The sequence below is a fragment of the Typopeltis vanoorti genome, chromosome 12 (assembly GCF_054136105.1).
Source record: "Typopeltis vanoorti isolate ZY-2024b chromosome 12, IOZ_Tvanoo_1.0, whole genome shotgun sequence".
In the NCBI taxonomy this organism is placed as follows: domain Eukaryota; kingdom Metazoa; phylum Arthropoda; class Arachnida; order Uropygi; family Thelyphonidae; genus Typopeltis; species Typopeltis vanoorti.
In genome coordinates this window covers 64827230-64851757 of record NC_143560.1, presented here as the reverse complement: position 1 = coordinate 64851757, position 24528 = coordinate 64827230, and the positions used below count along the sequence as shown (strand labels likewise).

Below are 24528 nucleotides of genomic sequence, written 5' to 3'. Positions count from 1 at the left end.
TCCGGGCGTGTGTGGTTCTTTTACGATAATAAAAATTTAAATAATTTGAAATTTCTTAAATAAATTTTGACAGAACAGCCACACGTTGGTTTGCTAAATGTAATGAACCAGGGGTGTTGACTAGGCAGGATAATCGTTAAAAACCCAAAAATTCAAAAAATTCTCAAAAGTTAAGGCAAAATTTAATAAAGTCACTTCACTTTAATCGTTGAATATAACGATACAGGGAATATAGCCTTCTCATGACCCAAATCACTAACAAAATTAAAATGAATTTTAATTAAAGTTAAAATTTATTTGAACTAAAGTTTAAAAAATTCTTGCATTTTAAATATGTTTTAATAATTTTTAATAATTAAAATAAGTGTTTTAATAATTTTTATAAGTGGAACTATCTTTTAGGAAAATAAAAGAAACTTAAGACAGATGAGAAACTAAGAAAAGAATTCAGAAATAATTAGAACATTTAATATAAGTATTCAAAAAATAACATCTTTACAGAATAACAGAAAATAAATTAAATTACATAAATATACTTGAAATTTTTTAAATTAAAATTTTAGGGTTTTGATTTCATATTCACAAAATTAGAAATAATGGTCTTAACGTCTAATTCCACACATATATCATTTTCAATAGCTATTAACGCCAAACTAACAAGCCTTTTTTGTGACATACTTGTTCTTAAGTAGGTTTAATCAATTTCAACTTGGAAAAGGAACGTTTGCTGCTCGCTACCTAACAGGTAAAGTTAATAGTATTCTTAAAGCAATTGAAATGTTAGGGAAAGATAAATTATTGAACACAATAAAATTAAGAATATCAAAAGGGTTTTGAATATTTAAATTATCCTTCCGAAAAATATCCTGGAAAGCACATAACTCGTCATATAGTTCTATTGCATTTACGCCTTTTTTGTCGCTGTCCTTCAAGAGAATCTCTAAATCGTCATAATTTTTTCGTAAATCTTCATTATTAATTTGTAGTAATCTATATAAGAAATCGAAATTATCATAATACGTTTTTAGTTGTTCAAAACGTTCTATTAACGAACATTGCAATGTCTAGAAGTGTATAAAACACATTCACTCTAAATTTATCTTCTGGTGATTGTGGCGTTTCGTCATGATGCTCATAGTCAAATTGTCGTCGAACTTCCGTCCCAGTTTTAAATTCTTGTTCTCCGTCCCTCTTCACTCAGTTCTTTTGCCGTTTTTAGAACTTCTTTAAAATTTCTTGTAATCTTACAATACTCTTGCAATACTCTTGTAAGAATATTTTTAAGTTTTCGATAGATTCTAAAGCAAGTGTAATGTTCATATTTTTGTCTTGAAGCATTTTACACACAGGGTTTATTCTGTTAAGTAAATCATGCCAAGTTATAAGAGAGCAAATAAATTTGTAGTCCTTTATTTTAGCACACAATGTTTATGCTTCATGCTGAGTTTCTTTATTAAAATTTTCATTATTTAAAATTTCAAAAAGTGCATCATAAATTTCTCCTAACTGATATCGTAGAGGGTGGATTGCATTAATTTTACTTTCCCATCGTGTTTCTGATGGCCGTTTCAATGTTAATTTTTTTTACGAACTTTAAAAGAATTGCCCAACGTTTGTAAGAGAATGAAAAGAAATTGTATATTTCTTGAATAATTGCAAAGAAACTAATTGTATCTGCATTCACTTTGGCTGCATCGTTAATTATTAAATTTAGAGTATGAGCAGCACATGGCACGTAAAAAGCTGGAGGATTTTTCTTCAGAAGCAAATTTTGGAGCCCATGTTTTTTCCTTTTCATATTTGCCCCATTGTCATACCCTTCACCTCCCATATCTTCAATGGGAATGTTCCATTTTTCCAGTTGTTCCATTATTGTTGTACATAAACCACGTCCTGTGGAATCTGATACATCTGCAAAACCTAAAACGTTTTCCCTGATCTTGACAATTCCATTGTCACAAGAAACAAAGCCAATAATAATGGTCATTTGTTCTGTTTTACTTGCATCAGGTGTGCAGTCTAAAATTATGGAATAATATTTAGATTTTCGAATTGATAATAAAATTGTATCCCTGATTGCGTTACTTAAAGTTTCCAATATTTCATTTTGACTGTCTTTACTCAAATAGTATACTTTATTGTTTCATTGTAGGGCCCTTTCAACATGATTGAAAGGGCCCTACAACGTATTGATGGGCCTTTCGTGCGATGGCATCTCCATGGATGATCATGATTCTGAATACACTCGGCTGTGATCTATTGTCGATACTTTATGACATCTCATGCGCATCGGCAAAAAAAGAATTCAAAAAATACGAAGTCGGCACTTGAAAAAATACGAAAACCTGATAAAGAATTCTACTTCCATACCACAGCCACCACTCAACACTGTAGTCAACCTCTCATCGGCAGTTTTAAAGCCTGAAGCACTCACCGCACTTGCATGGTCACAATTTCGCCCTAGCTCCTAAAAGAATACCTGCCGAAGAAATCATGATCCAAATAGAACGTGGGATTCGCAACCTGCCAAACCATATCGCCAACAACGTTAGACTGGATGTAGTCGGTGTTCTCACTAAAGCCAAACCTCCAAAAACCAACTTATCCAAAAACGAATATGCAGCCCTACAAGAATTGAAAAACAATAAAAAAATAGTAATCACCAAAGTGGATAAGGGAAATGCCACTGTGGTGCTAAATCAAAAGGACTACAAAGGTAAGCTTAATACTTTAGTACTAGACCATACCACTTACCTCCCTATAGAATATAATCCTACCAGCTCACTCACAGATTAGAACTCTCCACAGACTACTTAAGAAAGTCACTTCTTGGCCTGTGAAAGTCACTAACAAAATAAAACCTTACAACTCTAGCCCCCCCCGATTATATGGACTCCCAAAAATACATAAACAAAATGTGCCATTGCGTCCCATAGTGGATGGCATTGATTCCCCCACATATAAATTAGCCAAACATTTAGCCAAAACGCTCACACACTATACTGGCAATACACCATCACACATAAAAAAACTCAGCCTACTTTAAAGCCAGTATAGAAAACCTCTCACTCCAACACACTGACATAATGGTCAGTTTTGACGTCTCCTTCCTATTCACTAATGTCCCACTCAAAGAAACCCTAGAGCTCATCCAAGCCAAGTTTCCTCCCGATATCTCAGCCCTATTTCAGTTCACAATGAACTCAGGCTATTTCGTTTGGCAAGGAAAGTTCTACAAACAGATAGAGGGAACAGCCATAGGTTCACCACTTTCCCCACCCTTGGCCAATTTCTTTATGGAGACCTTTGAAGAGAAAGCCTTAAACTCCGCCCCACAAAAACCCACTATTTGGCTTCGTTACGTGGATGATGTGTTCGCTATTTGGCCACATGGCTCAGACTCACTCCACTCCTTCCTAACACACTTAAACAACCAACACCCCAAAGTTCAGTTCACCTTAGAAAAAGAGGAAAACAACACTCTCCCCTTCCTAGACACTTTAATCACCTGCTAGCTTGATGGATCTTTGGTTTTCTCTGTTTACAGAAAACCCACCCATACTGGCAGATACAGGGCAGATGACAAGGCCCTAACTACTGAACTAAACCACATCCTCAACACTTTCTTAGCCAATGGCAATAACCCCCAAAAAATCCAAAAAATACTAAAGCCAGTAAACCACAACCCCCCCTCCCCCCTCCACAATAAAGATTACACTAAGTCTATCACCATCCCCTACATCCAGGGCACCTCTGAGAAAATAACTAATATCCTCAAAAAATATGACCTTACTTCTTGTTACAGACCATATAAAAAGTTGGCATCCCTTATCCGCTCTACCAAAGACCAACTACTTCTCCTAGACCTACCTGGTGTATACCAGGTCCCTTGCAGCTGCAAATTGTCCTACTTTGGCCAAACAGGCAGAACAACAAATATCAGGATCTCAGAACACAAAGACTACATCCGGTTTCACCAGTACAGCCGCTCTGGGCTGGCAGACCATGCCTTAGATACCCACCATAAAATTCGTTGGAAGAAAACAAAAATAATACATCGCAGCAAGTTTAAATACGAAAGATTATTCAAAGAATCTTCAGCAGCTCTAAAAAACGTTCCTAACGTCAACAAATTTGGGTGCATGAAACTACCCCAAATTTGGGAGACTTACATTATGAGAACATCAGCCCAACTGCCAAGACTACCAAATTAGCCCACCAGGGGGCACCATTAGGACTTTAGGAACAATATTAGTTTCTTGCTTTCTTCCTCATTTGCTTTGTGAGTGCCTGCGTGCACATACCATATCTTTATATTCCTGAAGATGGCAGCGTGACGCTGCTGAAATATAGAAGTTATTCATTAAAGTTACCTTTAATTAATATACTTTATATGCGTTGTTAATTCCATAAACTAATTACCAGTTATATCTGACCAACATATAAACCTTGCTACTAGCTGTAGAACTGATATACAAGCCACTAATTTCAGTAGTCCCATGCCGATTTTTATCCCCTCTCTTCTGCAATTTATTCTGTGAATAAGGATCAATAAATATAAAATCACTGCTAAAGTTTCTCTCTCTTACACTCAATCTTTTCAATATTAGTTTCCCTGCCCAATGACTTCAACTGGTTCAGAAAACAGTAACTTCTTCAATCACCTATGTCCTTCCATGTTCAGATACAGCCCATCTCTAGCATACTGCTGTCTTTTTCCTTCAAACACACTCCAGACATCAACAAATTCCAGACCTCTTTTTTTGCACATTCTTTCAATCGTATCATTCATTATCATCGCTCGTCTACTTAACTCGTAATTGTCAAAATGAGGCAGCACACACACACTATCCTCCCATTGACACTTTTCTTCACAATATCTAACTATGTTCTTAAATCTTTTGCTACCTGATTTATACCACCACTCAGGTCATTTGTACCCACCATAACTATCATCTTGTCTGCATCATGCCCTCTCTGTATAGCTAAAGCCACTCTTTTTATAGTCCCACCAGCCAAGCACTCCTCAGGCATACCACTCTCCATACCCTTAATCACAGAATCACCATATATCTTACCACTCTTAACTTCATTCAAGTCCACACAAGCATCACTCATGGACTCATTTCCTAAGGTATTCAGCATGACTCTCCTAGTTTCGTTACTCAATGCTCTTTTACTTACCCCCCCCCACTCTCATGACATCTCGTTTCTTCTAGACCTATTGTGGTTTTATTTTGCTGACTCCCAATCACTCCCATACTATTTATTACTGCATCACTCACCAAAGACTCACCCATACGTAATCCTGTTCTAGTTACTTCAGCTAAAGTAATCTCTATAGTCCTAATTACTCTGTTTAACACATTAAACTCAGTTTTAACTTCCAGTATCTCCTTACTGAGCACTTCCAATTCCTCATGCAGAAGATGAAGGTCATTTTTCATTTTCATGAACTCCCGCCAAAATTCTTCCACTATGGTCCTGATGTCAGCTTCCATTCCTAAACGCTCAAGCCTATCCTGACACTTCTCACATACGTCGACATTTTCGTTCTTCTCATTTAGCCAGACTGACCACAGATCCTTCACATTCTTCGGCGCATACATGCAGCAGTTTCCGCAACGCATCCATTGCGAAAAATTTGTCGCTGAGCTAGCCTTTCGTGTAGAAGTAGAAGTCCTGCGCGCCGCTGACATACGTTTCTTGTTGGATGCCATCTTTACACATTGAAGTAGTGAAACAAAAAGCAGCAAAAACACAATATATACAACACAGTTCCAAACAATAACACCACTGAAGGACACGTGTATCTAACCGATGCACAACTGCAGCACAATTTGAGACAAAAAGCCACACTATATTTAAATTTAAAACACGTTTTCTAGCCTAACACATTGTGTTTAGTTAGAAAACATGTTTTCTAACTAAACACAACCGCCACATTCACCAAGGACACTAACGCCAATGGAATAAAAATTTCCATCCAGATATTAAACTTTCTCCTACTGTGAACTTAATCACTCTCCTTTGTGCTGATGATCAAATAATAATTACAAATCCTGAAGATAACTTACAGAAAGGTATTTTAAATTTAAATGAAATAGCCCAAGATTATGGAATGATAATATCAATAGAAAAATAAAAAATGATGGCCTTTATAGGACAATTAAGATCCAACAAGAACTAAAATAGTAAGATATAACAAGCTTTTAGAACAGCTGAATTCATTTAACTATCTAGGAAGTATGATTACAACACATGAAAAAGATATAAACCTAAATTTGATCATCTCATCAGAGGACGTAATTATAAATGAGGTGTCAAATCACTCTCCAGTTGGTGAGAGTGACCATGAAGTGATTATCTGGGTGATTGCCAGCAGTATGAGAACCTCTGTGAGAAAAGGTTATATGTTGAACTAAAAGGCTGGTGATTATGAAGCGTGCAGAACATAGCTTGCAGGTGTAGCATGGAATGAGGAGATAGCTGAAAAAGAGGTCAATGCAGCTTGGGGAATTTTCAAGAACTATCTAGTAGATGCAATGTCTGAATGTATTCCAAGTGTGAGAAGGTTAAATAAGGTAGGTGTGAAATGGATGAATAAAGAGATTAAGCATGCTATACAGAATAAACGGACATTATGGAGGCAGCATAAGAGAAGTGGAAATAACCAATTCCATGAAGATTACAAAGATCAGGCAAGGAGGGTGACTTGGTTGGTGAGGGTAGCAAAATTGAAATATGAGCACAAGTTAGCTAAAGAAGCCAAAAAAAAAAATCCTAGGTAGTCTTTACGATATGTAGCCAGCAAAAAAAAGAATGATTATGGAAGGATGACATTGACTGGAGAAAATGGAATAAAGACAGCTGTTGCAGAAGGTGTGGTGGAGATACTAAACGAGCAGTTCATAAAGGTCTTTCATTCATGTGAATGTTACATCATGGAGAGATTGAGAGCAGTTGATGATGGGGAGGAGAGACTAACTGTAAGTGAGCAAGAAGTTTATGAGGAATTCAGCAAACTTGATGTTAATAAGGCTGTGGGACTTGATAATATATCACCACATATTATGAAGGAATGTGCTAGTGAGTTGACATCTGCCTTGACTTTTTTTTTTAATAATAGTCTTGCAATGGGTTGAATTCTAAAGGAGTGGAAGGAGGGCAAGATTGTGCCGCTTCATAAGGAAGGTGATAGAACTCAGGCATCAAATTATAGACCTATCTGCATGTCAGGTGTTGTGGTTAAATTGTTGGAGAAGCTGGTGAGAAGTGGGATCCACAAGTGGGTTGACAACAATGGTATTATCTTTGATGGACAGCATGGATTTGCTAAAGGGAGGTCATGTTTCAGTAATCTACTTACTTATTACAATAATGTGACAGCTTACTTGGACAGAAGAGAGGGATACACAGTAGATACTTAGATTTCGCAAACGCTTTTGACAGATTACCTCATGATAAGTTGATAGTCAAACTAAAGTGGATGGGGTTGAATATTAGATTAGTGTATTGTATTGGAGACTGGCTATCTGATAGGTATCAGCAAATTGTATATGGGGGAGCAATATCATAGAAGAGGAAAGTCACTAGTGGTGTGCCTCAGGGATCTGTTTTAGGGACATTGCTGTTTAACCTGTATGTTAATGATATGGACGAAGATTTGGATGGGGATATTCAGTTGTTTGCAGATGATGCAATGTTGGGACAAACTATGAAGAGTAGAGAAGATGTTGTGGCCCTACAAGAAGACTTGAATAAAATGAGTCAATGGGCACAGAAAAGAGGATGTGAGTTCAATGTTGCAAAATGTAAGGTTTTAAAATTTGAGAAACAAAGATGGGATTGGTTGATCGGTTGGTTTATAGTTTACTTGGCACAAAAACTACAAAGGTCATACTGTGCCATACTAAAGGTTTCAACATTAACATTTCCAGAAAATTGTAAACAATATGTCTGTACAGAACTGCTGCAGAGGACACAGCAACACACAAGGTCAGAGGTTATTACAGTAGTGCAAAAATAGTTAACAATATAAGTTAATACACAAAATACGAAAAACTAAGCCAAGGAATGCAGTATCTACATATATATAAAATTATAATAGATGCTTTTATAGCAGTACAAAAATAGGCAAAAAAGGATTATTATATAATATGCATAGATAAAAATTAAATTTAGCAATGTAGTATAAACTGAATTTAGTAATACATATAAACAGAATGGGGTGCTTAAGGGTCAAAGCTATATAACTGAGAGGAGACCTCCACATAGCCTTTAAAGGAATGCAGAGAACCAATCAGGGCTTCTGACCTGAAGTCCAATCCTCACCTTCTCGTGGTACACCCTGTTGGGTATCTACCTGGATACTGAACAAACAAGGATGGGCTGGCAATTTGGGATTTAGCCGACCAAATTGTATTCTTATTGGCTTAAACCAAAATACAAAATGATGGTACAACATGACAAATTTATAAACAGAATTACTAGAAGGTACACAAATAGACAAGGTGTCCTACAACACTACATGATTATTCGAAAAATAAAGTAGTAAATAAGATGCATACACAAAATTTATGTTAAGCAATGCAGTATCTACATATAAACAAAATTACTGTGAGGTTTCAGCAGTACATAAACAGATAACAGTACAGGTTAGCATATGTATATACAAAACAAGTCAAGGAAAGCATTATCTACATATAGTAAGATTACAACGATGGGATATAGAATTTATGCTTGGTGGGGATATATTGTTAGAGGTGGAGGAAATAAGAGATCTTGGGGTGATAGTGGATAAATATCTGAAATTGAGGGGACACATTGCCAAAATTGTGAGGACAACACAAAGAATTCTGGGAATGATGGAGAGGACACCAACTTGTAGGAGATTCTTGTTCCATTGTATAAGGCTTTGATTAGGCCACAAATTCTGTGCACAGATTTGGTTACCTGGTTTTTCAAAAGGACAAAGAGATGTTGGAAAGGGTCCAGAGACAACTTACTAAGGTAGTTTCTGATCTCTGGAATGTCGAATATGAGGGAAGGTACTGATTCCTGTGGAACCCCACTTGTGACCTTCCTTCTCCTTGATACTGCTCCCCTATACACAACTCTCTGATATTTATCAGATAGCAAATTTCTAATCTACTTTACTAACTTTATATCTAACTCCATACATTACAACTTAACTATTAACTTGTCATGTGGCATCCCAAAGTCATGGGGCACCACATGACATTGTAGAAAAAAAAAAAAAAAAAAAATTCAGCACCGTATCTCTTTTCTTTGTCAACCACTGTTGTCACTTTATTATGAAAGGCATACAAATTACTGAAGCAAATGTGCCCTTAAGAAATATTTAATTATTTCCAATTAATTCTTATTTAATTTCCTATTTCATTATTTCTAAGGAAAGAAATAATGAATTTTTTTCCCCTTTTATCTATAAAACATCCATTAAATTATCCACTTAAAGTTGATATTAAACTGAAGAGTTAGAACATCCACTCTCTTGCAAACAAGTTGTGGGTTTGAATCCCACCACCACGAATGTCTTTAGATGGATAGGCCAATTTCATCAACAACATGAGACCACTACCCTATTAACTGGATGCCTGAAGTGGCTTAAAAATAGTCCATGTTTGGTCTCTAGCTTCTGGATTATCTAACCTTAGCCAACCCATGGTACTAATATGGTACTGATCAATGTACTATAGGCTAATAGTCTTTTGTGGATGAAATTTATATTTAAAAAACTTAAAAGGATATTCATAAGTAAGAAACCAATTCTTAATTTAGCACTTTCTTTAAATAGGAAACAAATAGAAAGAGTGGCAAAGTTTAAATATCTCGGATGCTGGTTAAATGAAGATTGCAATCCAGAAATGGAAATAAAATTTAGAACTGAAATGGCAAGAAAAAATTTTCTCTTGATGAAATCAACACTGTGTAACCGTTTAAACTTAGAGCACGCATGGTTAAATGCTATGTATGGTCTGTACTGCTGTACGGTGCAGAAACTTGGACCTTGAAGACAACATCAATAAAAAGACTTGAAGCCTTTGAGATGTGGTTATACAGATGAACGTTAAAAATCCCATGGACAGCAAAAACGTCCAATCAGGAAGTACTGGAACAAATGGGGAAATCACGTGAACTTTTAGATACCATAAAAAGAAGGAAAACTGCATATCTTGGTCACCTACTTCGTAATGAAAAATATAAGATACTTCAATTGATTATAAAAGGGAAGATAAATGGAAGAAGAGGACAAGGAAGATGAAGAAAATCTTGGCTGGCAGATATCAGACAGTGGACTGGTATGAACTCTGAGAGACTGCTCAGAATAGCTGAGAATCACTCAAAATTTGCCAAGGTGGTCGCCGACCTCCGATAGGAGATGGCACTCAAAGAAGAAAGAAGAAAAGGATATTTAACTAGTAACTAATTAACTTGGTAATAACTATCCTATAGAAAGGCACATTGGTTGCACATGATTACTAAATAACTTAAGGAATTCACAATGTATACTGGAATATAAATTAAAATAAACTTTAATATATACTTCCTATATTTTGGCAACGTCATGTTGCCATCTTTATGGATTTCCTATTTAAAGAAGGTGCATTACTGTGACTTTCTTCCACTGTATTACTGTATTCTGTGGCGTATATCCAGAGCATGGTCTGTAAGCCCAGAGTGGCTGTACTGGTGAAACCAGTACAGCCACTCTGGGCTTGTAAGCTGTTCTACTTTGGCCAAACAGGCAAGACAGTGAATATCAGAATTGCGGAACACAAAGACTACATCCGGTTTCACCATTGCAGCCACTATGGGCTTGCAGACCATGCTCTGGATACACGCCACAGAATACGGTGGAAGAAAGCCACAGTAATACACCGCAGCAAATTTAAATTTGAAAGACTATTCATAGAATCAGCCTCAGCCCTAAGAAATATGCCAAACCTCAACAAATTTGGATGCACGAGAACTGCCCAAAATTTGGGAGATGTACATCTTGAGGAACTTCAGCCCAATGGCCAAGAATACCTAATATAGCCCACTAGGGGGCACCATCAGGACTTTAGGAAAAACTGTAGTTTCCTTGCTTCTACCTTATTTTCTGTTTTAGTGCATGCGTGCACGTGTCTTAATCTTATGTCCCATGAAGATGGCAACGTGACATTGCCGAACTATAGGAAGTATATATTAAAGTTTATTTTAATTTATATTCCAGTATACGTTGTGAATTCCTTAAGTTATTTAGTAATAACTATCCCAGCTGTATAAACAAGAAATATCCAAACTGCTAAACAAATAAAATAGGGCAAATCCTTTGTCATGAATATGCACATATTAGCAAAATACAACTAGTGTGTGTGCAAAAATATTCAGTTGACAAACTTTTCATAAGTAGCCTGAAAGACAATAATCAAAACATAACATAAGAGTACTTACGGATTTGTAGGAGAAAAAACAAACATAGAAGAGTAGGGCAGCATAGGTCTTGGGCCAGTACCTTCATCATCCTTAGTATCAGCATCATCTCTATTGTGATCTTCTTCATGGAAGGATACTATAAAGAGAAAACATCATGTGATTGTAGAAGAGAGAGAGAGAAATTTACTTCACTTAATAGAATGAATGGAGTATATCATAGTATTTTCTATAGCATATTATCAAAATATAATACACAAGTTATTATAGGTATTATTTCTGGGAAGATTCCCATGTTACTCCTCTAAGTAAATAGTATTTTTATGGCTTCTAAAATTTGGTTAAAAAAGTTAATGACATTATAAAAAGGGGCACTTCTAAACAAAAATAGGCAAATTAGCCATTAAAATAATATATACTACACAAGATATTAAAAGGTATCTTGCAAAATGAGAAAAACCATGATAATAAAATCAGAATAACACAACGGGTGTTCAACTTGTTTTATTAAAAAAACAGTTTGTCATTATTTTTTGCATATAACCACAAGAAATGTCAAGATGCTATGATAGTAATGCAAGATTTAGTTACTAATCTCCTTCTCACATCACGTTCATGAGATGTACAAATATCTGAAAATGTCAATAATATTCTTCATAATCCAACACACCTGTTTTCATTACGAGAAGGTTGTGTTTATAAAATAAACACAACTGTAAATTATGCTTTAATCACGAGTGAAAAAATTTAACACATATTTAAATTAAAAATGCATATTTTGAAAACTTGCTCAAAAAAAATCTGCATTCCATCTTTGCTTTCCAAATGTTAAAACTTTGCATGTTTCATCATCAAACTGGCAACACACTTCCACAGTCTATTCAAATCCTATATCTGCTCTACTCACTACAGTTCTCATCTTTGCATCATCTGCAAATGCATGTATATTGCATTTGCAGTATACATGCATTTGCAGCAACCCCCTTTAAACTTCATCCAATATTCTTAAACATAAAAGTTAAATTTTTTTTATTGCATTGTAGGTCACAAAACCTACAATGCAATAGTGCTGTGTGTGAACATTTCATAATAAGAAAAGGGTCATTCTTGAGGATGTGGAGGTCTGATTCCTTGGGATAAAGAGTGTTATGAAGCCCATTCCAATGTTTTTTTTTTTGTTTTTTTTTAAATCTTGGAATTCTCAACACACTTCAGAGTACAATTATTATTATTAATTTCTTGGGAATTTCTAAGGACTCAAAGACTCATTGTGGGAGACCTATACCGTTATTATTATTATTATTATTACGGGTATCTCCATGGAGTCAGTAGACTCATTGTGGGAGACCCAAACTATCAAAACAACATCTGTCATATCTCTTCTTGAATTCATTTACATATGAAGAACTCACAACTGAGTCAGGCAATGTATTACACTCATTCACCACCCTCCAGGTGAAAAACCTCGTTCTCACACCCTTGTTAACCACACGTTTCCTTAATTTCCAGGGATGACCTCTTGCTCTTCCATCACTATCACACAGCTGAAACATTTGCCCTGCATCAATCTTATAAAAATCTTTTAGTAATATAACTAAAGACACCACATTTTTTATTATTCAGTTATACAATATACTGAAATAATAGTTCCCGACAAGTTTCGCAAATCGTAGGATTTACATCTTCAGGGGTAAATAGTATAACTTAAAGTTTAAACAAGAGAAATTAATAAATACAAATCATAACCATCTGGCTATTCATAAACTCAAATAACAGAATGTAGATATAAAACGTTATTCACGTTGAACAATACTGAACGATGTCACGTGTTCGTGTTCTTGTTCATACAGTCCGAGCTCAGATTGAGGTAGATTTTTTATTAGAGCTGACCACACTTGATGGATAATTAAACCTTGATTTTTATTGCATTGGGTTGGATTTTTCGACATATTAGCAGCTTCTTTAAATTTTCTTATATAGCTGTTGTTTTCTATGTATGATATCGTCATTTTTTGCCAAAGTACATCGTGTCCAGTGGAAGTGGTATGGAAAGCAAGACCCGTTTTTTGTTCTCTTTTGTATTGTATGTTTTTTTGGTGTTCAGCCATGCGTATTGCTCCAGATCTTCGTTTCTGTCCTACGTAGCAAATCCCACAAGAGCAAATCACCATCCTTCACAAAAAATAAGCTAAATTAAAACTCTTCGAGACAGAGCATACAATATCTCCAGCACACAAGAAAGATGTAATGAAGAACTAAAATACTTAACACAAATCCTCCAACAGAATGGGTATGAAACAAAAACCATCAAGAGAATCTTAAAATGCCTCCAACTAACAACACAATAAAACAGGATTACAAAAACGCAATCTTCTTATATCAGAATATCAATCCTTATATCAGAAATTTTACAGATATGCTAGCCAAATTAATGAACAAACACAAGGTAAAAGTAGCCTTCCTTCCTATGGAAAAAATCTCAAGGTTCCTACATCCACCAAAACTACCTCATCATCCTCTTAAAAAACCAGGAGTCTACAAAATCCATTGCTCTTGCGGGATTTGCTATGTAGGACAGACAGGAAGATCTGGAGAAATATGCATGGCAGAACACCAAAAAGACGTACAATACAAAAGAGAACAAAAAACGGGTCTTGCTTTCCACACCACTTCCACTGGACACGATGTACTCTGGCAAAAAACGACGATGTCATACATAGAAAACAACAGCTATATAAGAAAATTTAAACAAGCTGCTAATATGCTGAAAAACCCAACCCAATGCAATAAAAATCAAGGTTTAATTCTCCATCGAGTGTGGTCAGCTCTAAAAAAAATCTACCTCAATCTGAGCTCGGACTGTATGAACGAGAACAAGAACACATGACATCGTCCAGTATTGTTCAACGTGAATAACGTTTTATATCTGCATTCTGTTATTTGAGTTTATGAATAGCCAGATGGTTATGATTTATATTTATTAATTTCTCTTGTTTAAACTTTAAGTTATACTATTTCCCCTGAAGATGGAAATCCTATGATTTACGAAACTTGTCGGGAACTATTATTTCAGTATATTGTATAACTGAATAATAAAAAATGTGGTGTAATCACCGAAATATGTCTTTTGAACCCATTAGCCACAGAAGTCTACGCCTGCAATTAAATGTTTCTATCATATTCCCTCTTCTCTGCCTATCAACCAACCTTTGTAATCCACAAGCTCTCAATCTATCAATGCAGGGAGCATTTTTTACATTACTCACCAACTTAGTCACTCTCCTCTGAATCCTCTCCACAACTTCCTTATCTCCAAGGAATCCAGGTGACCAGACCTGAGCACATTAATCCAAATGTAGAAGTATCAATGCCTTATAAAGGGGAATAATAATCTCTTTATCTCTGGATGTTAGTGTGTTAATCAATAACCAAGTAATCCTATGTGCAATCTTGGACACCTTAGTAATGTGTCCCCTGAACTTCATCTCCCTATCCACCAATGCCCCAAGTCCCTAGCCTCATCACTCTCTTGGAGTACCGTTCCATCGATGTAGTACACAGCTGGTAATCTTTTAATCCCAAAATGCATAACTTTCCACTTTTCCACATTGAACTGACATCCATAAACTTTTGCCCATTTTGCCAACTTATTTAAATCATCCTGCACTCTCTCAACACCGGCTTGATTTGTTAATGTGCTTCCCAACTTTGCATCATCAGCAAACAACTGAATATCTCCCTTTAAGCCATTTACTATATCGTTTATGTACAAATTAAACAACAATGGCCCAAGCACAGAGACCTGAGGCACATGTTCAGTATAAAGTATTCCCAGATGAGTCTTTGACTCCATGGGATCTGGGTAATAATAATAATAATAATAATAATAATAAACCATAATTAAAAGAGAATTAAAAACTGTTTTATTCTACTAGTTTCTTACACTCTATGGCTAACTTTATAATAAATAAAGATATGTTTAATCTGAAAACAAATAACAAAAGAATTATTTATAATAAATAAACTGGCATTGGTGGCACTGTCATTAAATTGATGGTGTATATCATGTCAAGATGTCATAAATGTAATTCATTGTTCATCTGTGCTATATAATGTCTATCATAAGCTAGTTCTGTCTCTCTCTATCTCTTTTTGGTCCTTTATGTAGGCTGAACACAGCTGGTTTAGTATATCATAAAAATTATGGACACAAATACCTATCAGCTTGTGAACTATAATCCGATGAACATAGTTGTGGCCATAATTTGAAGGATGTATTCTGATCACCGTGTAAGCATGAAGGAAAGGACTGCTGGTTTAAGATCAGACTTTGATTTTAATTGCACCATGCTGGACATCAGTAATTTTAGCAGCATCTTTAAATATAGCTGTTAAATTTAATAAATGGCATTTCTTGTGAATTGAGAAATAATGTAATACTTTTTGCTAGTTAATAGAAAACCCATGCCTGATTTATGAGATCTCTTTTCCTCTACTTCTCTTACATGTTCTTTCATGCATACTTCTCTCAAATGTCCTATTTATGTGAAGCAAAAATATGTTTACATCACACAAATTACCAAAAATTTTTATTATTATTATGTAACACCTCCAAGGGCTTATTGCAGGAGGGCACTCTACTATACTGTGCTATACACATCTAACCATCTCCCTACTACTTAATTCTCCTACTACATAGGAGAATGTAGTAGGAGAATTAACTGTCTACTGCTCATCATCCCAAAAACAGTATTATTTGTCTCTAAATTGTGTGTGCTCTGAAAGAAGATTTGCCTGTATGAAGGATGAAAAATCCAAGTTTCTTGAAGAAAAAACTCTGCTACTTCCACATGAGATCCGTTAACTCACTTTCGCCGGCCTGGTTGTCCGAGTGGTTAGCATATCTGCTCTCCAGCAAAGAGGCTGCATGTTTGAATCCTGCGTAGGCATGGATTTTTGTGATTGTCTTTCACCTTCATAGTATAGATACACTCTCCCAACATGGACTGGATTACCACGGGAGTAGAAGACCCAAAACCTCCCTCAATGGGAGAGGCCTTCCCTGCAGTAGAGAGAAAAATAGGCTGTTCATCATCGTGATCATCATCAACTCACCTTCAAATGAAAAAACTCATATAAAGATTCCTCTGGTAATGATGATAATTGAACATAGGCATTTTCCAATCAAAGGGTGCAATATACTGTGATAGGTAGCAGGGTTTTTTCTCCCGGAAACTTGGGATTTTCATCCCGCATACAGAAAATCAGCCTTGAGAACACATGCAATTTACAGAAAAAAAATATATACTAGTCGTGGTAGTGGTGAGCAGTAGATATCATTTGTGTAGGCGATGATGGTAATGGCAATTTGCTGTAGTTGGTGGATTAAGTGGTGAAGACGGAGAGTTGGAAAATAGGTGTCCTCCCTCAGTGAGCCTTTGGACTCCTCAGAGGCGTCATGTAATAATAATAGTAATATACTGCCATTCTTCCAATTTGGCTATGGAGGCTCATGATTTTAGTATCTGTGTAGAAAATTTTATAAACACCTGGCCTCTTAAGCAGTGAAGGAGATTGTCTAAGTGACTGAAGTGGCATGATCATTTGTCACAAATGTGAAAGTAACTAAAGCTATAATGTCTCAAAACTTGAACTATTTCATTAGTTTTGTTTTTTATGTATGGTGGGGAAAATGAACCTTTATGGGTCACATTTTCTTGCACATGTGCTGAGATATTTGGTGGTTTTAGCAAAATGTTGATAGTCCTTAGAATGTAGCCATTTCTTTGAAGCAGTTCTCTGATGAAATACATTTTGTGTATTTCATCAGTTCTGTTGAACTGATGAAACATTCCTTTCTGTTGTTATCACTAGATACAGTACATACATTAACTTTGAGGGTCTTTAGGACAGAGTGTTTTTGAAACAGGTGATGGTGAGAAATAGCATGTAAAATATCTATGTTGAACTTTTTTCCATATGTAAACAAACATAGTCTTGTGATGGAGATTAGTATACCCAGAAAAGGAAGTATCCTATTTCTTCAATTTGCACTGCTAAATGGATTTGAAGGTTTTAAGCTATTCAGGAAGTTATTAATTTACAAATTCATTGATATCAGAGCTTAGCGTAGTAACTAGCAAAGGAAAGATGGCTGCAGCTTTGTCATGGGAAATTTAACTTCGATTTCAGTCATTTAGTGAAATGTGGGGTGTGCTACATGTATTCGTTTGATTACATTGATAAATTGTGGATATTTAAAAGGTGGATGGAAGGAGGGAGTGTGCGAAGTGTGAGCTGAATAAGGATTTGATGAGTGCAAATATTTGTTGGCAGAAGTGTTAGTAGCAAGAATGCTACTAACTCATTCTCCTCTCGGAGAATGAGTGCTCGTCTGATAGAGAAGGATGGTGTGAAAGAACAGCGAAAAAAATGTTAAAAAATTATTGAAGAAGAAAACGAGTGAGCTGAAAAACTTAATGGATGGTAAGAAGGATGAAAGTGATGCAAATGTGGCAGAAGGCAATGAAATTGAGAGAATGAATCAAAGCAAAAATAGTGTGATGCAAAGTTCGAAAGCTCGAAAAATCGAAAGAATGAATGACAGTGAAAGTCTAACACAAGGATCAAAAGTACGAAAACTCGAAAGAATGAATGAGAGTGAAAGTGTGATTCAGGGTTCGAGAGTTCGGAAATTCGAAAAAAAAATGAATGACAGAGAAAATGTGATGAAAGATTCGAAAGTTGAGCTGGTTAGGATGAGGCAAGAGTTGAAATGGATGCGGAATGAAGTTAAGAAAATTCGGGAAATGTATGGGATAGTGAAAATGATGGAAACAAATCATATTGGTATAAAAGAGGTAACGAAAGACCTGTGAGTAGCATTGTATGGTGACTCAATTATTAAAGGTGTGCTGGACGAGAGGACGAACAAGATATGTTTTGCTGGCGGTAGAATGAGTAGTGTGATTGAGGCACTGGATATGAGATGGAAGTGAGCAAAAGAGTTGGTAGTTTTAATAGGCACAAATGACTTGACTGAGAACAAAGAGCACGTCAAATTGGATATCAGGAGGTTACTTAGACGAATAAAAGAGAATAGTATGATAGGCAAGGTAGTAAGCGTATGTTGTCTAGGTATGACAGTGGTGAGATGAGGCAGAGAGCAAGGATTATGAATGATATGTTAGCTGAAATGTATGAGGAGAAAGGAGTGCAGTTTGTTAATGTGTAGAATGAGATTGAAGGATCAAGTGAACTATATAAGAGTGATTGACTGCATTTGAGTGGTTTTGGTGCGAGTCGCTCGGAAAGACTGCTGCTGAAAGGTAGAGAAGTGAGTACAGAGAATAAATCAGATCAAGTGGGAAGCAATGTGGAAGAGCGGGAGAGTAAGACAGGAGAGATTGAAGAGGTGGTTATGAATGAGGAAGTAAGTGGCATGAGTACAGAAAATGAGAGAATGGATGTGCAAGATGGACAGGGAAACAAAATTACCTCAGGGTGGACAGGGGAACACAGTGTAAGAAAGGTGGATGCTCCAAGAGGATGTGAATGCATGTGTAGACAGGAAAGGAATGGGATGACCTGGGATCAAGAGGAAACAGTTTGATTTGAAAAGGGGTCTAAATTGAATAAGTAGAAAGGGAAGTGGCTTCAGTTGAGCAAGGAGAAATCACATGAAATGCGTGGTATCAGTGGAACTAGCTGTAGATCCAGAAATGAGCTGCTGTGTTTGCATAAATGCTAGAAGTGTAAGAAACAAGGCAGATGAAATGGTTCCATTAATTGAGTCTGTTCACCCAAAAATTGTTGGAATAAGTCACACATGGTTCGATGAGGATGACGTCCTGACAAGAACAGAAATGGAAAAGTTATGATGTGTTTCGTGAGAACAGAAAGGGCAAAAAGGGAGGGACAGTGCTATTGGTGATAGAAAAAGAGTTACATCCATACAAAGTAGAGATGCGAGACAGAAATAGCACCCGTGGTTTTGAGGCAGTATGGTGTGAGATAGAGGATAATAGAATGAAATACTTGGTTGGATGTTGTTATAGACCTGGTAATGTGGATAGTAGTGACTATGAAATGTATAATTAAATCAGCCAAGCAAATAAGAAGAGGATGATCATTATGGGCAATTTTAATTATGGTAATATAGACTGGGATGATGAGATAGCAACTGGAAGAAAAGAAAATAAGTTTATTGAGTTTTTGAGTGACAACTACCTCAGACAGTATGTAACAGAGAGCACACAAGGATTGAGGGTCTTGGATTTGATCATCTCATCATAGGATGTAATTATAAATGAGGTGTCCAATCACCCACCAATTGGTGAGAGTGACTATGAAGTGATTACCTGGGTGGTTGCCAGCAATGTGAGGACCCCTGTAAGAAAAGGGTATATGTGGAACTACAAGGGTGGTGATTATGAAGAGCTCAGGAGACAGCTTGTGGGTGTAGCATGGAATGAGGAGTTAGCTGGAAAAGAGATCAATGCAGCTTGGGGGATTTTCAAAAACTATCTAGTAGATGCAATGTCTAAGTGTATTCCAAGGTGAGAAGGTTAAATAAGGCAGGTGTGAGATGGATGAATATGGAGATTAAGCATGCGATACAGAGAAAAAGGGCATTATGGAGGCAGCATAAGAGAAGTGGTAACAACCAATTCCATGAGGATTACAAAGATCAATCAAAGTGGGTAACTTGGTTGATAAGGATAGGAAAAGTGAGGTATGAGCAGCAGTTAGCTAATGAAGCCAAAAAGAATCCTAGGGAGATTCTTGTTCCATTGTATAAGGCTTTGATTAGGCCACACATGGTATACTGTGCCCAGATTTGGTCACCTGGTTTTCAAAAGGATGAAGAAACGTTGGAAAGGGTCCAGATTTGACTGACTAAGGTAGTTTCTGACCTCTGGTATGTCGAATATGAGGAAAGATTGAGAAGATGCAATTTACAGAGTCTAGTGGAGACCTACAAATTAGTAAGTGGTTGTTATAGGATCAATGTTGGAGAGGTTCTACAGAAAACAGTGGGAGATCAGGAGAGAACCAGAGGTCATCCCTGGAAACTGTATAAAGAGGGTGTGAGCAGGGGAGTGAGAAGCAGGTTTTTTGCTTGCAGAGTTGTGAATAGACTCGCCTGAGAGTGTAGTGTCCGCAGAGAATTTTAGTGTGTTTAAAGTATGGTATGATGAGATATGTGTGTGTATGATAAACAGACCTCCTAGATGAGTGTTTGACTCCATGGGGTCTTGGGTGATAGTAATAATAATAATAATAATAATTATTATTAACACCTGACCTCTATGGATTCAGAGACTCATCATGCAAGGTATACACAATCACACACACACAAAGCTCATCCAAACATACCTTAAACCAATTTAATAAGTCTGCATTCACACCACGCAGACGCAACGTATTCCACTCACCACTGCCACTCTCCATACAAAGAACCTGTTCCCTCACTCCTTTGCTGATACCCTCTTTATACAAATTCTAGGGATGGCCACTTATTCTATCTTCCTTCCTCTCCCATTCCATGAAACATTTCTTCTGTGTTAACCTGGTAACAACACCTGATCAACTTAGATGTCTCAATCATATTCCCCTCCTCCTTCTATTCACAAGGCTTTACAAATTATATTCTTTCAATCTGTCTTCATACTCCACATTCCAAAGACAGGTTACCACCTTTGTGAATCCTCTCTGAATTCCTTTTCAATATATCTTCATCACTATTAAAATGAGATGATCAAATTTGTGCACAATAATCCATATGAGATCAGAGATCTCATATAGATTATATAGAATAGAACCATACCATTTTTATTCTACATGTTACCACATCATTGCCATAATATTATGCAACAACTTCACAACTTGTGCAATGTGATATTTGAACTTCAGGTCTACCAACACTCCAAAGTCTCTTATCTTATCTTACCCTATTTACATCCTCCAACTCAACTACATCCCACACATCACAGGCCATCCCATTCTGAACCTCCTCATTCACTACGACTTCAAAAGTTTCTCCACCTAGTGTATACTTTGCATCACATTGTTGCCTACCAAATTTTAGAATTCATCACTTTGCAATTGAACTGAGAGTTCCATACTGTTGCACAATCTATTCAATTCCTCCTGTAAGGAAACAATCTGCTTGATTCCTTATTACCTTCCCAAGTTTTGCATCACATGCAAACAGTTGTATATGCCTAGTTATACACATCCCAATGTCATCAATATACAAATTAAATTAAATTAAATGACAATGGCCCTAAAACAGATGTGTTGGCAGACTACTAGTGACCATGGCTGCCCCTAGGAATTTTTCCGCCCATGCAGTAGCATATTTTGCTGCCCCTTCTCCCTTATTTTTCGTATAGTCGCCCCATGCAGTAGCATATTTTGCCGCCCCTTCTCCCTTATTTTTCGTATAGTTTATGCCAACTTTGCTGCCCCGTGCAAATGCATGCCTTGCACCGTCGGTAGAGCCGCCCTGCTAGTGACTTTCCTCTTCTGGGATACTGCAACTCCATATACAAGTTACAGATGCCTACCAGACAGCCAGTCAACCAGTGAACTCATTACTCAGTTATCTAATCCATCTGTTTCAATTTATTTAACAGTTTGTTGTCTTCCCTTTCACTTGTTGGTTGTAATTTCCCAACACCAAACCATTCCCAACTGCCTTTATCATCACTTACCCTATCTACATCCTCCAACTGAACTACATCCTATTCCCATTCTCACTCACTACTGCTTCCAACATTCACTCTCCTTAAACTGTGTCACCCTATCAACCTGACTCCCCCGTTTCCCTGTCCATCTTGCATTCTTGTTCTCTAATTTATTCTTGTAGCCAATGTAAAACTTTTATACCTCCACATTTGATAATTTCTGGTGGAATATTATCTCCAGCTACCTTTTTGCATTTCAGTGTTTTTATAACTTTTTATACTTCAAATACTGATATGTATTCCTAATTGCATTCCTGTCGAGTGTTTTCTATTACTATGCTGTCACTGCTTTTTTCATTTAGCAGTCTTTCAAAATAATTACTCCAGACATCTAGAGTATCTTTATCTTTAGTTTTCATGTCACCTTTATCATCTCTGACTCTTTCTACAGTACTCTTTCCTCCATTTCTAAGCATTTTCAATAGCCTCCAGAATATTTTCCACCTTCCTGATATTTATTTCTATGTTCTTACCAAAGTCTTCCAATGACTTTTGTTTAGCTAGTTTTACACAGGAACATTCAATATGTTTCTTTTTCTTAATCCTTAACTACCTCTTTTAACTTCCTGAGTCCACCAGGAAGTGGACTCTGGTTGAGTCAATGAATATTTTTTTTTAAGGTTTGCCACTAAATCCCCAAGGATTAGTTCTTGTTTTCAAACTCTTTCATTCTTTGTTGAATAATGTTTGTGTATTTGAGTGTAGAGTTCATCTCTGAAAGCTGGTCAACTTTGAATCGTTTTATGCTTTTCTTACTTGCTCTTCTTTTCAATAAGAAAGTCAATTTTATCCTGCTCAATGCTAAATGGTGATCGCTTGGAATTTCACATCTTCTGTATATTCTTGTTTCCTGAAGTGAGAAAACATTACTATCAACAATAACATAATCAATGAGACTTTTCTTGTTTTTTGCCTCTTTTTTCCATATGAATTTGTGTCAATGTTTATGTTGGAACATGGTGTTCGTAATAATTAGTTCATGTCCTGAACAAAAATCAGAAGATACTCACTGTATTATTAGTTTTGCTCTTTTCTCGAAATTTTACCAAAACATTTCCATATGTCTGGTAGTCATTTCCTACTCAGCTGTTTAGATCGACAACAAGGATCAAGTTTTCCTTTTTCGTTGTATTTGCTACCATCTCTAATGCCTCAAAAAATTCCTTCACTTTCTTCTTAGTACCACGAGTGAACAAGAGGACACAATTTGGAGTAAAGTGGATGACACACAATATTAAACAGGAATTGCATGTGAAAAAGAGGCTGTGGAAGAGATATAAGGAGACAGGAGAAGAGAAGATACATGAAGAGTATAATACACAGGCCAGAAGAGTGACTAGTATGGTAAGGAAGACGAAACTGGAATATGAGAGGAGATCAGCACTAAGATCCAAAAAAAAAATCTTAGGGAATTTTTTAGATATGTGGCCAGTAGGAGGAGAAATGACTGTGGAAGAATGATATTGTGGGATAAAAATGGGAATAGAGTGACTGATGCAGAGAACATAGTAGAATTGCATAATGAACACTTCATTGGAGTATTTCATCTTGGAGGAGTCAGTTTTAATGCTAGAGGGACAGGATAGGTTCAAGGTTTAGAGGTACAGGAGGAGAGTGTGTTTCAAATACTGAGTACATTGGATGTCAGTAAAGCTATGGAACTGGAATGTATTTCACCACGAGTTTTGAGAGAATGTGCTAGGGAACTAACAGTGCCTTTGACCTGGCTTTTCAATGAAAGTCTGGCTGCTGGAAAGGTGCCCATGGAATGGAAGGAAGATGAGATAGTGCCATTGCATAAGGGCAGTAGCAGACTGGAAGTGTCTAATTATAGACCAGTTTGTGTGTCATCAGTAGTTAGTAAGATCTTGGAGAAAGTAGTGAAGGACTATATACAGCATTGGGCAGATGAGGGTAATGTTATCTGGGAGAGTCAAATGGATTTGTGAAGAGGCGCTCTTGTTTTAGCAATATGCTAGCCTTTTATGATAAAGTTACAAGAGCATTAGATGAGGGAAAGGCATATAACTACCATTTTCTTAGACTTAGCAAAGGCATTTGACAGGGTGCCACATGATAAGCTGATATTTAAGTTGCAGCACATGGGTATGGATGTCAGATTGGTCAACTGAATTCAGGATTGGCTGTCTGATAGGTATCAGAGAGTTGTGTAGGGTGGGGCAGTTCAAGGAAGCAGAGGGTTACAAGTGGGGTCCTACAGGGCTCAGTACTGGGACCTATATTGTTTAACCTTTATATCAATGACATTGTGAGTGGATTGCAAGGGGATATTCAGTTGTTTACAGATGATGCAAAGCTGGGAAGGATTATTAGT

At 36.6% G+C, this 24528-nt stretch overlaps 1 protein-coding gene across 1 annotated transcript in view; it reads right to left on the bottom strand.

The window, feature by feature from the left end:
- The window catches only part of LOC150100847 (voltage-dependent calcium channel type A subunit alpha-1-like), a 1659894-nt gene that overhangs the window by 1064900 nt on the left and 570466 nt on the right, over positions 1–24528 (bottom strand). Inside the window, exon 23 of the mRNA XM_090401918.1 lies at positions 11464–11581. Coding sequence (XP_090258044.1) covers positions 11464–11581 — 118 coding nt within the window. The remainder of the gene's footprint in view (positions 1–11463; positions 11582–24528) is intronic.